At 45.1% G+C, this 17,643-nt stretch overlaps 1 protein-coding gene across 11 annotated transcripts in view; it reads right to left on the bottom strand.

Moving 5' to 3' along the window:
* Positions 1 to 17,643, bottom strand: part of LOC102907684 (protocadherin gamma-C4) — a 200,658-nt gene that overhangs the window by 120,921 nt on the left and 62,094 nt on the right. The window contains exon 1 of one of the 11 annotated variants that reach the window (XM_042264435.2): positions 11,863 to 14,286. The exons of 8 other annotated variants lie outside the window; for them this stretch is intronic. In XM_042264435.2, the coding sequence (XP_042120369.2) occupies positions 11,863 to 14,286 (2,424 nt within the window). 2 more of the 11 variants (XM_042264448.2, XM_042264436.2) reach the window with 2 other exon arrangements.

Genomic DNA, 17,643 nt, shown 5'->3' with positions numbered 1-17,643 from the left:
GTGGTGGTGGGGATCAAACTCAGGACTTGTGCAAGCTAGAAAAGCACTCTGACAACCAACTTACATCCCCAGGCCTTGTCCAACCCCCTTGAAAACAAGCTTTTCAACACCTATGACTTTTAAGTGTTTGGTTTTACATTACCATCATTTAAACGCACACAAAACTTTTGGCATATCTCAAAATTCCTCTGAGAATCAGAGAACCGAACTTACCAGAGCACAAGCATCTTCATCCTTACTCTCATGAAAATCGATGGCTGTTAATAAAGAATCATTTTTCTCACTGCTTTCTTGGTTAATGAGCATGTCTGCGTAGTTGGGCTGAGGAAAGATAATGTGGCTTGTCCGGGAGCCTGAAGTGAGGGAGACTTCATGAGAATAGGTTTGCAGGAAAGCTTGTACCCCGTCAATGCCCACAAAATGTGAGGGAGGTGCAGGGGCCAATCCACCTCTGGAGCCCTGGAACTGGCGAGACTTCTGCCAGCGCTGAAGTCTGAGGGCCAGGAGGACAATGACAAAGACGAGGAAGACACAGGAGACCACAGCCACTGCCACCACCAGGTGGAGCGTGAGATCAGAGTCCTCTGGGGCCCCGGGGGTCCTAATGCTGCTCAAGTCAGCCAGCACTTCAGGGATGCTGTTAGCCACCGCCACCGTGAGCGTCACAGTGGCGGAGAGAGGGGGCTGGCCGTGGTCCTGCACTGCCATCACCAGGTTCTGTTTGAGGGCATCTCTGTCCAGCAGGACCCTCGCGGTGCGCACCTCGCCCGTGTGCAGCCCTACAGAGAAGAGCCCTGGCTCGCTGGCCTTGAGCAGGCGGTAGGACAGCCAGGCGTTCTGTCCCGAGTCTCTGTCCACCGCCACCACCTTGGTCACCAGGTATCCAGGCTCTGCAGAGCGGGGAGCCAGTTCCACGCCAGTGGAGCCATCTGTGGGGAGGCCAGGGTATAGAATCTCAGGGGCATTGTCATTCTGGTCCAACACAAACAGGCTTAGCGACACATTGCTGCTGAGTGGAGGGTTCCCACTGTCACTGGCAATAACCAATAACTGCAGGTCTTGGATCTTCTCAAAGTCAAAAGACTGTAGTGCATACAGGACGCCAGTGTCTGAGTTGATGGAGACGTAAGAGGACAAAGGCACTCCCTGTACGGTGTCCTCAGACACAGAGTAAGTGACCTGGGCATTTTCCTGGCTGTCGGGGTCATGTGCAGTCAACGAGAAGATGGAAGCCCCTCTCAGGTTGTTCTCTGGGATGTAGGCTGTGTAGGAGGTGTGAGGAAAGCGAGGAGGGTTGTCATTGGTGTCCGCCACAATCAGGGCAATGTGCGTTTCAGTAGACAGAGGTGGAGTTCCTAGATCTGCAGCTATCACTGTGATATTGTAGAGCGAGACCTTTTCTCGGTCCAAATATTTCCATGTCACCAATCTGTAATAGTTGTCTATTGACTTTTCTAATTTAAAAGGTAAGTTCTCATGTGTGGAACAGACAACTTGGCCGTTCTTTCCAGAGTCTCGGTCATGCACGTTCAGGAAGGCAATCACTGTACCAGGAAGAGAATTTTCCAACACTGGGCTAAACAGCGATGTAATGGTCACTTCCGGCCGATTATCATTTACATCTTCTACCATAATTATCACTTTGCTCCTCCCCAGAAGCGCCCCCACATCTTCGGCCTGAATCTCCATTTCATACAATGAACATTCTTCATAGTCCAGAGTTTTCGCTACTGTCATTTCTCCCGTGTTTTCATGAAGATGGAATAACAAGGACTGTTTGTCATTAATTTTCTGGAATTTGTATGTCACTTTCCCATTGGCACCCTCATCCGGGTCGCTAGCTCTTACCGTGAGCAGCAGGGTGCCCGGGGCCACGTTCTCAAGGACTTTCACGCGGTAAACCGGTTGGTCGAAAACAGGGGCATTGTCGTTTGTATCCAACACTGTGACCTGGATGAGCGCTGTGCTGGAGCGGCGAGGGTCGCCGCCGTCAGAGGCCGTGAGGACCAGGTGGTGAATGGGCTCTTCTTCTCGGTCCAGGGTGCGCTCCAGCACCAGCTCTGGGTTTATAGCCCCGTGGTCTCCCCTTTGCATGTCCAGAGAGAAGTGTTGGTTGGGGCTGAGCTGGTAACTCTGGAGGGAGTTCATGCCCACATCTGGATCAACAGCCTTTGGGAGTGGATACCGTGTTCCAGGGGCAGCGATTTCATTAATTTTCACTTCCACATCTTCAACATGGAACTTCGGATTATTATCGTTAATATCAACTATTTCGATTTCTACCCCAAAGAGTTTTCCTTTGTCCTCAACTAGAATGTTAATATTTACAAGACAGGGCGCGCTCTGAGCGCACAGCTCCTCCCGGTCTATCCTGCCTGCGGTGACCAAGCTGCCGCTCCGCGGGTTCAGGGAGAAAAGCTGAGACCTACCTCTGGAGACGATGCGGACCCCGCCCTCCGCCAGCTCGCCCGACTCCAGCCCCAGGTCCTTGGAGATGTTACCCACGACCGTGCCTTTGTCTGTCTCTTCTGGCACCGAGTAGCGAATCTGTCCTAGCCCGATCTGGCACAGCGTCCCCATCAGCGTACACAACAGGACCAGCTCGCCGCGCCGGTGTTGATTCTTGGAAGCGGCCATTGTTCATTCGCGAAAGAACCCCTTCAGTCTTCACAGGGCATAGGCGGCTGGTTTACCTTTCTTTGGTTGTGGTGATGGAAACAGTAATCTTATGGAAAGCTGGAGAGCCACAAATCTAGGGACGGAATTTCACCGCAGTCCCGCAGTTGGACTCTGGAATCTGCCAGTCTGATTTTGTCAGCGCTGAGAATTCGATGGCTTTTCCTGTGCATTGCTCTCCCAGCAGGTGAACAGCGGCGCTTAGAGTCCTAAATTGTTACTGCACTTAAATGCAGTTATTTAAGCCTTACAAGTTAGGCGCTTTTCATTACTTTTAAGTTTAAATTTGTTCCTAAATACATATTTTAGAAGAAGGTGCAAGTGTGTGTGCGCGCGCGAAAAGGTGTGGATATATTAATTATTAGATTTGTGGGTTAGCATTACATCAAATGACTGATTACATTACATCAAAAGAACCTTCACTTCTAAAAGCAAACAGGGCAGTTTTAATTCCCATTGTTTTCTAGCTTTGTGCGAATGTTTTCAATGTATATGACTTAACTAAGAACTCTGTTTTTAGACTAAAACAGACCCATTAGAGATGATTATTTGGAGATTGTTTTTATCTGGTTTAAACTAACCATCGTAGTAGACTTCCACAGAGTTGGTGATTTTACCATTCCTTTCTAAATTCTATTTTAATTACACACCGATAAATTTTCAGATGAACGGTGTGAAATTTTAACAGGACAAACACTTTTACGATTCAAAAATTTTAAAACAGAGATTATACTGACTTGTTATTTTATTTAAATCACTGATTTCTTCCTAGTTGAAAGATACTTGAAAGGAACAGATAAAGACAACAATTAAAAGTAAAACTCTATCCCTCCCTTTGTGGGGGGTAGCTTTTTTGAGGTCTAACTATGTAGCTCTGATTGTCCTGGAACTCACTCTGTAGACCAGACAGAGCTCCATCTGCCTCTGCCTCCTGGTGCTGGGATTAAAAGTGTGTACCACCAAGCAATAATTATATTTTAAACCAGATTACTGTTTAAGGGACACACACACACACACACACACACACACACACACACACACACACACACACGGTTTTCTCCAAAGAACAACAAAAAGTGAGGAACATATAATTTTCACAAGAAGCCAAACAGTAAACGCCACTAGAAAACGCTTTCCATCAATAGTTTGAAGTGGTCAGTAACTGAAGCAGGTGCTATGGACTGCCCAGCAAGAGTGACCCGATGATGACCTTTTGTATACATTATTATTTTTTATATACACATCAGATTGGCAAGTTTGTCTGAAAGTTTGAAAAAATTGAAGACTATTTCCCTCCTAGAGGTAGTCTAATTTGTAGAAGACCTCTACATGTCTTGGTTTAGGAGCACAATGAGAAGACAGTGAATTTTCTGTGAGAGTCCATCCAGAGGGCTCAGCAGACAGAAGCATTTGCCTCCCAAGCCTTGTGACATGCGTTCTATCCTTGGAAGCCGAATGAGAGGTGGAAGGAAAGAGTGAAATCTACAAAGTTGTCCCCTGACCTGCACATCCACCCCCACACCATGTACATACAGACAATACTAGTCATTTTTAAATTATGTGTTGGAGCGTGTCAGGGAGGAACAGAGGGAAAGCATTGTTCATCTCTTCTCCTGTGGGGGAGTCCACTGAATGAGCATCAGTACAAAGAAACCCTCAAAAACCTATGCTTCAAGCAATGACAGCCTCCTTTTGACCTTCTGGGTTTTTAGTTGTTTGTTTAGAAAGGGTCTCATATAGCCCGGGCTTGCTTTGCCTCTATTTCCCAATTGCTGGCATTATATACATGTATTATCAAACCTTTTGATCTTCTGATGAATACTGAGCCTTCTGCTAAGTAACTGACCACACATAATATATTGCACAAAATTACAAGGGACCATGTACATGAAGCTAAGCTTAAGAGATCTTATTCTGGGAGTCTCTGGTGGGAAAGGAATTAATCACAAGAAACAAAACAGATTATAGAAACTGTAGCAGCTACATCAGTAGAAAATATTTGTTTGTTTTTTGTTTTCCTTAAGGATTATTTCAGTGACTTTTTTTTTTGGTTTTGAGTATAGTATTTTGTTTGCATGTATGTCTGTGTACCACTTTCATGTCTAGTACCCATGGAGACCAGAAGAGGGCATCATATCTCCATGTAACTAGAGTTACAGACAATTGTGAGCCACCGTGTGGGTTCTGGGATTTGAACCCAGGTCCTCTGAAAGAGCAGCCAGTGTTCTTAACTGCTGAGCCTCAATGACCTTTTTGCTGTGGACTAATCCTTCTGTACACTGTGAATATGTATTACTCTCATTAGTTAATAAAGAGCCGACTGACTGGTAGCCAGGCAGGAAGTATAGGTGGGACAGCCAAACTGAGAACGCTGGGAGGAAGAAGGGTGGAGTCAGAGGAGTTGCTGGCCGATGCAGAGGGAGCAGGAGATGAACGTGTCACACTAATAAAGGTACCACAACATGGCAGAGAGTAAATAAGGAATATGGGTTAATTTAAAATGTAAGAGCTAGTTAGTAATAAGCCTCAGCTATTGACTGAGCATTTACAATTAATATAAGCCTCAGAGTGGTTATTCGGGAATAGGCTGCTGTGGGATTCTGCATGATGTGAATACATGTTGCTCTCATTGATTGGTAAATAAAACTGTTTTGATCTACATCTAGGCAGAAAAGGCAGGGCAGAAAAGCCAAACTGAGATACAGGAAGAAGGAAGGGCAGAGTCAAGAGAGATGCCAGCCAGCTGCCAAGGAAGAAAGACATATAGAAAATGAGGTAATAAGCCACGAACCACATGGCAAATCATAGAAAAGAAATATGGGTTAATTTAAATGTAAGAGCTAACTAGTATTAAACCTGAGTCATCAGCCAAACATTTATAATTAACATAAACTTCTGTGTATTTATTTGGGACCAGGCAATCAGGACAGAAAGGCTCCACCTCCAGTTACAACAGGCAGTCGGGACAAGAAACTTCCAATTACAACTTTTTTTGTTTGTTTTGGTTTTAGTTTTTCTAGACAGGGTTTCTCTGTGTAGCCCTGCCTGTGCTGGAACTCTCTCTGTAGGACTAGGCTGGCCTCAAACTCAGAGATCCACCTGCTCTGCCTCCCGAGTGCTGGGATTAAAGATGTGAACCACCACATCCAGCTCAATGACTGCTTTTATACTTACAGTATGTCCAAGCCACAATAAGTCTTCATCTTGTATTAAGCAACAGGAAGGAAATTCATGGAAAAATCTCATTAAATTCTAAGGAGAGTCAGTAGATTTTTCACACTGTAGTTAAGACCACCTACTGAACACCCGAGGTTGGTACATTATACTTACAAGGCACAGAAGTGCTCATACCTTATTATTTGAAGAATTATATGGTCACTGTTCAAGATTATTTATTTATTTAATGAGTATTGGTTTTATCTGCATGTGTGTCTGAGCATTGTGTGTGCCCGGTACCGTCAGAGGCCAGAAGAGGGGGTCAGATCTCTTGAGACTCGAGTTATAGACAACTATCAGCTGCTATGTGAGCGATGGGAATTGAACCTGGGTCCTCTGGAAGAGCAGCCAGTGCTCTTAACTGCTGAGTCTCTCTCTAGCCCCCATGAGCGCTTTTTAACCCACTAAAACTTTTCATGGTGCTCTTAGGGACTGAGTCAGCATACTAGGCAGGTGCTCTAACATTTAACCACACCACTAACTCTTCACTATTATTGCCTTAAGAACTGGCTCTATCTGGAAAGTATATATTTCCTGAGAATGCGGAGAACTGAGTCTAAAGGAGTACCTTATGATCGCAGGAAACTCACCTGATGGGAGGTTGACTCACTGGAATTAAGTGGAAACAAGGCCCCCGCTGAATCTCCAAAAAGTATATCTTGTCCTGAATTCAACTGATCATTACATGTCAGGGAGTTAAATTCTGCCTTCCCTGTAGGTGGAGCACACAGGTTGTAGGAATACGACAAAGTACCATCACTGTAGTTGGGGGGAACCACAACTTCTGACTGAAAGCAGCCCCAAGCCTTGCTGCTGGAGGAGTGTCGCAGTCGAAGCGCTATGGCTAGAATCACAGCCAGGAGGAAAAGCACAGAAATCAAGGCCAAGGCCACCACCAAGTAAAATTGAAGCTGGGCTTGAGGGTCAGGGGGCAGAGGATCATCGCTGAGGTCTGGCAGGATCTCCTGCAGGCTGTCAGCAAAGATCAGGTGCAGCGTGGCTGTAGCCGACAGTGGTGGCTGTCCACCATCGCGTACAGCGACCAGAAGGCGCTGCCGCGCAGCGTCCCTGTCGCCCAAGGCACGCGCTGTGCGCACCTCGCCAGTGCGCAGCCCCAGGCTGAAGAGCCCGGGATCGCTGGCCTGCAGCACATGGTATGACAGCCAGGCGTTGTGTCCCGAGTCCGCGTCCACAGCCACCACCTTAGTGACCAGGTATCCGGGCTCAGCGGCGCGCGGCACCGTGTCGAAGAGCGCGGAACCGTCGAGCTCGAGCGTGGGGTACAGCACGCGCGGCGCGTTGTCGTTGCGGTCGCCCACCAGCACGCGCATGCTCACGTTGGCGCTGAGCGCGGGCGAGCCCTGGTCGCGCGCCTGCAGAGTCAGCTGGAAGGAGCGCAGCTGCTCGTGGTCGAAGGCGCGCTGAGCGAACACCACTCCGCTCTGCGCGTTCACGGTCACGTAGGACCACAGCGATGTAGGCTCCAGGTCGCTGGCTATGATGGAGTAGGAGACGTGGCCGTTGGGCCCTAAATCTGGGTCCGAGGCGCTGACTTGAGCGATGGAGGCTCCAGGTGGATTGTTTTCCGAAACTTGGACCACATATGAAACCTTTGTGAAAACTGGAGCGTTATCGTTCACATCGCCAATACGCAAGATGACACTAGAGCTGGAAGAGAGGGGTGGGTCACCCTTGTCGGTGGCTCTGATAGTGATGTTGTATTCTGGGTTCTGCTCGCGGTCTAGAACTCCGTCCGTCACTAGTTTATACGTGTTTCTTGAAGAAGTGAGTATTTTAAACGGAGCGCCGCCTTCTAATTTGCAGATAACTTCTCCATTGCGTCCAGAATCTTTGTCTCGGGTTTTAAACAGAGCGACGTGTGTTCCTGGTTCGGCGTCCTCCATTATGAGATCCGGTAGAGATTGGAATAACACTTCAGGGACATGGTCGTTTTCATCCAAGACTTCTATCTCCACTGTACATTGTGCAATCATCCCCCCGCCATCCCTTGCTTCCAAAACAAGGGAATATTCTTTGACTTCTTCGAAGTCTAATGTATCCAGAGTGGTAATTTCCCCGGTATTAGAATCCAGGTTAAATTGGGTGATCTGGCCAGCTTCGCTAAAAGAGAACGTGATCTCGGAATTGACACCCTCGTCCTGGTCTGTGGCAGCCACCCTAAGCACCGTGGTTCCTGGGTGCACGTTTTCTGGAAGGCTCACCCTGTATATATCTTGGCTGAACACTGGAGGATTATCATTGGCATCAGTCACTAGGACTTGTATTTGCGCGGTGCTGTTGAGGGGTGGATGCCCAAAGTCCAAAGCAGTCAAGGTCAAGTGGTAGGATTTCTGCCTCTCCCGGTCTAGAGGTGTCTCCAATACCATTTCAGGGTATTTACTACCGTCTGACTTCTCTTTATTCACCAGTGAAAAATGATCATTGGGACTCAGCTGGTAATTCTGCAGAGAATTGGTTCCAATATCTGCATCATGGGCGGATCCTAAGATAAATCGTGTCCCTGGTTTTGTGGACTCACTTATTTGCAATTCAAAGGATGTGTGCGTGAATTTTGGCATGTGGTCATTAATGTCCTCAAGCTCCACGTTCACATGATAAAAGTTCAACGGACTTTCAGCAACAGCCTCAACTTCCAGAATGCACACAGGCTTCTTCCCGCAAATCTGCTCCCTGTCCAGCCTGCTGCTCACTAGCAACTCCCCGCTGGTTGCGCTCACACTAAAGTAAGGCTTCTCAGAACTGATACGCAGCTTTCGCGTCGGTAGCTCCTGGACACTGAAGCCCAGGTCCTTGGCGAGGTTCCCCACTACAGAGCCCGTGGGCATTTCCTCGGGGATCTTGTAGCGGATCTGCTCAGAGAGCGCGGGGCAGAACAAAGACAGCAGGAAGGGAAGGAGCATTGGCTGCCTCTGCACCCGGCGCCTCTCGGCAGCGCCCTCCCGCATCCTTCTGGTTTCCCTTTGCTTGCTCACCAGTCTGGAGACGCCGGGTTACAAGGAAGCTCCGTGCTGCGGATATTCCGGGCTCCAAAGGGACTCTTATGACAATTCTAGTCTATGAAACAATTCTTTTGCTTGGAAGAAGCGGTGTGAAGGATAAGGCGGAGAAAGGGCGACAGGAAAGCGCTCTGCGGCTGCGCGGAAGTGGCGCTTCAAGCTCTCCAGTCTGGCCAACAGCGACACCCAAAGTCCACAGTAGGAAACTGCAGCCTCTGCTGTTTGAAGTTTTTAATCAGTAGTTTCCATATATTTAATAACATTCAAAACCTATTGTCGGAAACGCTTTTTAGCACAAATTTCCAGGATTTTATCTCTAAAGTCATAGTATCTGTTGACATAAGCGTACTTTAATCTTTAATACTCCACTAGTGAGCCAAACATGACTGTAACACAGTCTTGGCCTAAATAATCCCAGGGAGCAACAACATTGCATGTTTATTGAGCAGCAATAAGGTGGGATAATTTTCCTTCTTCCTTTTTTATTCCTAATGCCTTATCTCCTTTTAAAGTCATATCTATTCTGATATACTTCATTACTTCATTTTCTAAGAGTGTCATTTCTTTTCTTCTTCTTCTTCTTCTTCTTCTTCTTCTTCTTCTTCTTCTTCTTCTTCTTCTTCTTCTCCATTTCTTCATCCCCCTATCCCTTTTTCTTCTTTTGAGATAGGGTCTGTCTAAATAATGTGGCTGTCCTGGAGATATGTCCACCAGGCTGGCCTTGAATTACAGAGATCCACCTGCTTCTCCCTCCCAAACGTTGGGATTACATGTGTTTTTCCAAAGGTGCAACTCATACTCACCATCCAACTCATTTCATTTTGAAAAATACTTGGAACAATTGCCTTACAGTAGTATTATGTGATCTTCACCTCCACTATCTCAGGTAAAGAAACGATACAGGCTGAACTGTTAGGCCACCCATCTCCCATTACAGTTATTCTCATTATAAACTATAAAGTCAATATTCAAATCACCGAGGGAGCAGTAGTTTACCTTGTGATACGAAGGACTAAAGTCTGTAGAACACTATTATTCCTCCCTATGCACTTGCTTTATATTTCAAGATAACTTCAGAACTGGAGGGGAACCTTCCTGGGAAACTTGCTTTCAATAGCTCCCTGAGTTTAGTGATGACTTCTCCTCTTTGTTTAAGAATGTATTTGAGAATCTAATATGTGTTCATTAGGCCAGTTTCTTCTCATTATATCTGGAAACCCTATTACACCAGTGTGTCTTTCTTCACAAAATGCAATATTGTTCTTTTTCTAAATGATTACACACTGGAACACCACAGGAGCGAAATATTCTCTCATACTACCAAAAATACAGAAAAAAACTTTTTAATTAGCACTCAGAGGGTCACAGTAGTCATTATTACCTTGTCACATTCCTCTTACAGATAAGTGTAGTTTAGAAAACACTCTGTGAAAGAATATGGAAGTAGTCAATCCCTAAACTTATTATTTCTAATCTTTTGTCCCCCAGAAGAACGGATAAATGAAAGTGAACTTGATCTTGGGTTTGACAATTTGAGGTGGTTATTTTGTAGAACCAGCTTTCCCAGTATGTTCACAGACACTTCAGCTAGAGTACTACCAAAAGAATACGTTGGAGTTGTGTGTGAAGACATGCAGTTGTCCATTTTTCAAATAGAGTTACAACACTTGAAAAGATTCTGGGGTGGTAATAGAAGAGGCTGGCCTAGAGGCCTTGCTTCTGTCTCCTGAGTGTTGCAATCAAGGGAAACCACCACACCTACCCTGCACTGTCGTCTTATGTGACATACTTCATCTATTTTGACTAATTAATTTTAGTGTGGTATTAGATACCATGTCTATTTTTTGTACAGATCTTAGTGATGCTTTACACATTTCATTCTTTTGTGTGAACTGTATATGGAGGTCAGAGGAACATATCAGACATTGTTCCTCAGGAGTCATCCACCCTGTTTTTTGAGTCAGCATCTCTCACTGGGACTCGGGCTTCACCAGTTAGGTTAGGCTAGGCAGACTAATCCCAGAGATCTGCATGTCTCAGCCTCCCCAGCACTGGGTTAAAAATTAAACTCGGATATTCATGCTTGTGCAGGAAGCATTTTACTGAGTAAAGGTATCCACCCAGCTGGACACATTTCATTCTTAAGCATCTATCTAATATTCTACAAGCAACCCAAGTAGATGAGCATGCTTTACATAGCTGAGTTTGCCTTTTAAGGCCACTAAGTTGAATTACATGGAGACAGAAGCAAAGCAGAGAAATGCTTCAGGTTGAAAAGACCATTAACACGCCTTTACAGATGTGAGTTCTAGGAAGAATCCCTGGAAAGTAGCCAAAGTGAAAGACTCAACAATTCGTTTTCACTTAGATGACATTTGAGTTAAGAAAGTGAAGTGGAAAGTCGGAGGACAGCACAAAAATGTGTTGGCCTACTTATTCACATTCTTGTCCACAGGGTTTAATTAAAAGATATCACAACCTATGTGCTTCTTGCCAAAGTACAATCACTGAAACAAAATGGTAAACTTTCCTGCAACATTTTAATGGTTTTAAACCTACATTTTTGAAGTTCTTGTTTTTGCAAAATGATAGAAATATTTCACTCAAAATATAAGTCTTGTGGAAATAAAGATAAGGGAAGACGGACCTTTGGAGATGGCTCATGGATACATTGCTAGCCCTGCCTGAAAGCGTGAGTCACGGTTTGGATCCCAAGAACCCATGTAAGTACCAGGTAGGCATGGCGGCCCACCTGTGATCCTAGGACATGAGAGATGAAGACAGGGATCTCAGAGCAAGCCGACTAGCCACATGAGTCAGATTGGCCAGCTCTGGCTTTAAATAAGAGCCCCCTCCCTCAACAGACAAGGTGGAAAGCAATAGAAGACAACATCTGGCATTGTGAGAACACCGCACACACAGGTACACAGAAGAAGTAAAGGCGAGAACTCACCTGCGCACTTGGGGCTTCACCCTTACATTCTTGAAAATCTATGGATGTTAACAAAGAATCACTTTTCTCACAGCTGTCTTGGCTGATAAGTGTATCCACGTAGTTGGGCTGAGGGAAGATAATGTGGCTCTTTCGAGAGTCTGCCGTGAGTGAAACCTCATGGGAATATGTTTGTAGGAAAGCCTGAACCCCATCCAAACCTACGAAGTGCGAGGCAGGCACATCTTCCAGCCCACTGCCGGAAGCCTGTAGCACGTGTGACTTGTGCCAGCGCCACAGTCTGAGAGCCAATAGCACAGTGACAAAGACAAGGAAAACACAGGAAACAGTGGCCACCGCCACCACCAGGTAGAGAGTGATGTCTGAATCATCAGGTTCGCTGGGGGTCCTGATGCTGCCTAGGTCTGCCAGAACATCAGGGATGCTGTTGGCCACAGCCACAGTGAGCGTCACAGTGGCTGAGAGTGGGGGTTGGCCGTGGTCCTGGACAGCTACCACCAGGCTCTGTTTAAGCGCATCTCTGTCCAGAAGGGCCCTCGCTGTGCGCACCTCACCCGTGTGTAGCCCTACTGAGAAAAGGCCTGGCTCGCTGGCTTTGAGCAGACGGTAGGACAGCCACGCATTTTGGCCCGAGTCTTTGTCCACAGCCACCACCTTGGTCACTAGGTATCCGGGCTCTGCTGAGCGGGGAGCCAGCTCCACCCCCGTGGAACCATCAGTGGGGAGGGTGGGGTACAGGATCTCAGGGGCGTTGTCATTCTTGTCCAGCACAAAGAGGTTCAATGACACGTTACTGCTGAGAGGTGGGTCCCCGCTGTCGCGTGCAGTCACTCTGAGTTGTAGATTCCGAAACTGCTCATAGTCGAAGGATCCGAGTGCATATAGCACACCAGTGTCAGAGTTGATGGAGATATAGGAAGACACTGGTACCCCCTGGATGGTGTCCTCAGCTAACGCATAAGTGACTTGGGCATTCTTGTCGCTGTCAGGGTCTTGAGCAGTCACTGAGAAGATGGAGGAGCCTCTCGGATTGTTCTCGGGGATGTAGATGGAGTAAGAGGAATCTGAGAAGGTGGGTGGGTTGTCATTGGTGTCTGACACATGAATGGATATGTGAGTTTCTGTGGACAGAGGGGGAATTCCACCATCCGTGGCTTTCAGCGTGATGTTGTACATAGACGTCTTTTCCCGGTCCAGGTTTTGTGCAGTGACCAACCTGTAATAATTATCAATTGATCGTTCTAACTTAAAAGGCAGGTTTTCTGGAAAAGAGCAGGTCACCTCACCATTCTTTCCTGAGTCTTTGTCTTGGAGGTAGAAAAGAGCCACCACTGTCCCAGGGGGTGTATCTTCCGGGACTGGGCTGCTCACAGATGTGACAGTCACTCCTGGGGCATTGTCATTCACGTCCAAAATCGTGATCAGTACTTTTGCCTTGGTCAGACTACCAGCACCATCTTGAGCCTGAACTTCCAGTTCATAGAAGCTGGATTCTTCATAATCCAGACCTTTTAAAGTAGACAATTCTCCTGTAAGGGAGTCCAGATGGAATATTTGTAGAAGTTCTGGAGTTATTTTCCGGAAAGAATATGTCACTTCCCCATAGACTCCCTCATCCAAGTCGACAGCATTTACTGTGAGAAGTCTTGTGCCTACTGGTACGTTCTCAGGGACCGTAGCTTGATACCGGGGCAGAGAGAAGACTGGCGTGTGATCATTCACATCCACCACTGTGACGCGGATGCTGGCGGTGCCAGATCGGGGTGGGTTCCCACCATCATAGGCTGTGAGGACCAGATGGTGAACATCCTCTTCTTCCCGATCAAGAACCTTCTCCAGCACCAGTTCCGGGTACTTAGTCCCATCGTCTCCACTTTGCACAACCAGGGAGAAGTGGCGATTGGGGCTGAGCTGATATTTCTGGAGGGAGTTTGTGCCCACATCTGAATCTGTAGCCTCAGTTAGTGGAAACCGCATCCCAGGAGCTGTATTTTCCATTATTTTTACGTTTATTTCTTCCGTTAAGAATCTGGGAGCATTGTCATTAACATCCATTATTTCCACCTCTATAGGGTAAAGATTCATTTTGTCTTCTACCAAGATGTTAAAGCTTATGAGACACCGCGGGCTCTGGGTGCACAGCTCCTCCCGGTCTATCCTGCCTGCCGTAACCAAGCTGCCGCTTCGCGGGTTCAGAGAGAAAAGCTGGGTCTTACCTTTGGAGATGATGCGGACTCCGCGCTCCGCCAGCTCCCGAGGCTGCAGTCCCAGATCCTTGGTGATATTTCCCACAAAAGACCCTTTGTCTGTCTCTTCAGACACGGAGTAGAGAATCTGTCCTGCCCGGGCTTCCCACCAGGTCCCCAGGAGGATGGAGAGCAGCACGAATCCTCTGTAGTCCGCGCCCCTCTGCCCAGTCGCCATTGCTGTCCTGCGGATCTTGCTCAGACCCCAAGAGGTCTCGGAATGGGCTTCAGGACCCAGTTGTGCCCGCCCGGACCCCCAGTGTGCGGAAGAGAAGCCGGGAATCCAGCTGAATAAAGGCCTGAGTCTGGCGCAGCTCGGAGGAGGGAGAGTATCTGTTTGTCCTCTCTTTGTGCTATATGTAAACTCGGTGGTTCTGAGCTCCGGCACCACTTTCTCCTGGTTGGTGAACAGCGGCGCGCAGAGTCCTTACTAAGTTACTGCACCATCTTGAAGCAAAATGAACTGATTTTACATAAAGCTGCTTAATTCTTCAAACTTCTGTTTACTTAAATTTCTTCACTCCAGACACCACGAGCACACTTTAAAGATACATTTTAAGGTATAGACTATTTGATAAATCCAAATACTTAAAAAAGTATCTTTCACGAAGTAACTTTGAAGTTACGTTCTTGAGCACCAATTCACATTTTAGTCAGAAAATTAGGCGTTTGCAGGCAAACATGTAAAGGTTATTAAAATCTATACGGTAATTCTACACTGCAAATATATCTTTATATAATATTTTACCTTCTCTGTGAAATATTCTGTTGATGAACCATTAATTTGGATCTCTATTTAGTTGATTTCTTATTAAAAAATGTAGGTACTTTACAACGACTCTCTCTGCCAGTTTATTATTTCCCCTTGACGACTATCACCTCGACAGCTGTTTGATTAGGAATGGATGATTTATGCAGATGATAAAACAGCCAGGTGATCTTGAGGATTTGTTTCCATGAGGATTCAAAACCCAATACATGGTCAAACTCTCTGACACTTAGCTTGGTATTAATTATTTGCATGGTAAGTTGATCAAAAAGTTTCCTTTAGTTCATGATTTCCCGATGTTTAATAGTTGATCAGCTCACATGAATAAATGACTGCTGTGGGAGTAGAATCTGATAGATTTTTCTACAGTGAAATGTCTTATTTGTTCAAATTATATGGCCACAGGAAACTCAGGTGAAAGACTAAAATAAACAGGCATTTACCCATGAAATCCAGTTAGCTAGCTTTGGCAGTGTTGATGGGTATTCAAGATGTAGTTTAAAATCACTAAAAATTGATGATACAATAAAACAGCTCTGGTTCTCTCAGAGCTTATGAAACAAATAACCATATTTGTGTAGGAGGCTATTTAATTCACATGACTAATACGTAGAATATAGATTGTTTACAATTAATACTGAATTAAAACAAAATCAAAGAATCATATTACCAATGTTCAAACGAACAGATTTGAAAAGTCATGATTGGAAACAAACACTTCCATAATAACTACAAACAGGTAAATGGCACGTTATTGGCTTAGGAAGACATGTATTACTCCTATCTTCTTATTTAAAAGCACAAACTAGTCAAGTATGGTGGGAGTCTAGCATTTGGGGGTGGATGGAGGCTGAAAGGAGGATCACAAGTTTAAGGCCAGCCTGGGCCACACAGGGAGTTCTAGATCTTGTCTAAAAAAATTAATCTAATAGTTTTGTTTTTCTTCTTCTCTCTTTCCCTGTCCACTTTCTTTTCTTTTTTCTCTTCCCTCTCTTCCTCCCTCCCTCTTTCTTCCTTGTAGTAGTGTTTAAACCAAGGACATCAGGTAAGCAAGGCAAGCTCATTGCTACTTAGCTCTGTCGTACTGAAGACTGATGTGGGTGTTTTGTGCATTGCTGGAAATACTGTAGCACAGAGCTGGATTTCAGCCTCTTATCTTTTCTTCATTATGTCAGCATCAGGTTACAAAGAAAAGCATCGTACATTTTCAATACATATTCTAAGATAGGTTTTTATTACACATGCACACCAAATTCAGTTATATGATAGTCAGCCTGTTCTACTGTTGGATCATGGAATCTTCTAACTCAGGATTGGGAAAAATTAATTGTTCAACAACTTATCAAATTATCAAAGCTTCTGAATTTTATTAATTCCTTGGCTATCAATTTTACCCCCTACTCTTTTAAGGCAGCTTCTCACTATGTAGCACAGGCTAGCTTCAGACTTCTCCCACTTCAGTCTCCTAAGTTCTGGAACTAAGATGTGCATCACCACACCTACCTAATCATCATCAGCTTACTTTTGAAGAGGGCCAATTGTAGACTCTCCCACCTCATTAGGAGTCCCTTTCTTGTTATTCCTGTTAGAATAACTTTGACAATGAAAAGATTCACCATCTTCTGCTTGGTAATCCATAACATTATTTGTATCTTTGGCCATAAACAGTAAACCAATTCCTCTAAATGATAATCCCCATTTTCTTCAAACACTTAGATACAAAGTTCTTTTGTATTAAATATAGAGTTCCTACATGACAGAAGCTTATTTTCTTTAAATGCTAAATTATGTAAATTTTCATTGTATCTGTTAAGACTTTGTCCTCCAATTCACCAGTCAGTCTGTATTTTTAGAGGTATTTCCCGTAAGTGATTTTATATTAAAACTCATTTTCATTATTAAATACTATCAAGTACCGAATACACATATGCCACTGTAATTTATTTAACAATTCAACAATTATAAAAATGGTGACGTCAACACTTGTCTACTATACTACTTTACTGATGGAGAAAGAGTTCACAAAGTTGATTTATTTCATCTTCCAGAATTGTGTGAGGTAGATAAAGCAAGGTTTAAAAATTTTAGTTTCAATTGGAAGACCATAGAGATTTTCATTGGCTCAAACAAGTGACAAATGGTTCTAAGCATATCATTCAGTTGTGGGTTTTTTTGTTTTGTTTAGTTTTTTTGAGACAGGGTTTCTCTGTGTAGTTTTGGTGCCTGTCCTGGATCTCGCTCTGCAGACCAGGCTGGCCTCAAACTCACAGAGACCTGCCTGGCTCTGCCTCCCAAGTGCTGGGATTAAAGGCGTGCACCATCACCACCCAGCTTATTCAGTTTTTTAAGCACCAAAGATTAGGTAGTCCCCTCCACAGGCATCAGTGATTTTTAAATTTAATTTTTAAGAAGTAAAAAGGACTGTTTCTTTGCTACCATCGAAGTGGCAGCAGCCAAAATGAAGTCCAGTACATTTGTGACCTCTGACCGAAGCAAGAACCATACAGGGGTTTTCAATGGCCCTGACAACATTTGGAAGGTTATGTGTTTTCCTCTTTTCAAAGATCTGAGACAAACATGTGATATTCAAACTATGCCCTGTGAAAGAATGAGACTATAAAGGATGGCAGATCAGCAAAGCAATCCAGCTTTGAAAGTAGTCTATACTCAACCTGTACAGCAGGAATCGGTTTATCACCAAGCCAAAATTAGTCAACGCTCACAAAAAAAATTCTGGAACAGAAAGCCAACTCCCACCAAGTAGTA

The sequence above is a fragment of the Peromyscus maniculatus genome, chromosome 19 (genome assembly GCF_049852395.1).
Source record: "Peromyscus maniculatus bairdii isolate BWxNUB_F1_BW_parent chromosome 19, HU_Pman_BW_mat_3.1, whole genome shotgun sequence".
Classification (NCBI taxonomy): Eukaryota; Metazoa; Chordata; class Mammalia; order Rodentia; family Cricetidae; genus Peromyscus; species Peromyscus maniculatus.
Note: the sequence above shows the minus strand (reverse complement) of the source record. Positions and strands in the feature narration are given on the sequence as shown.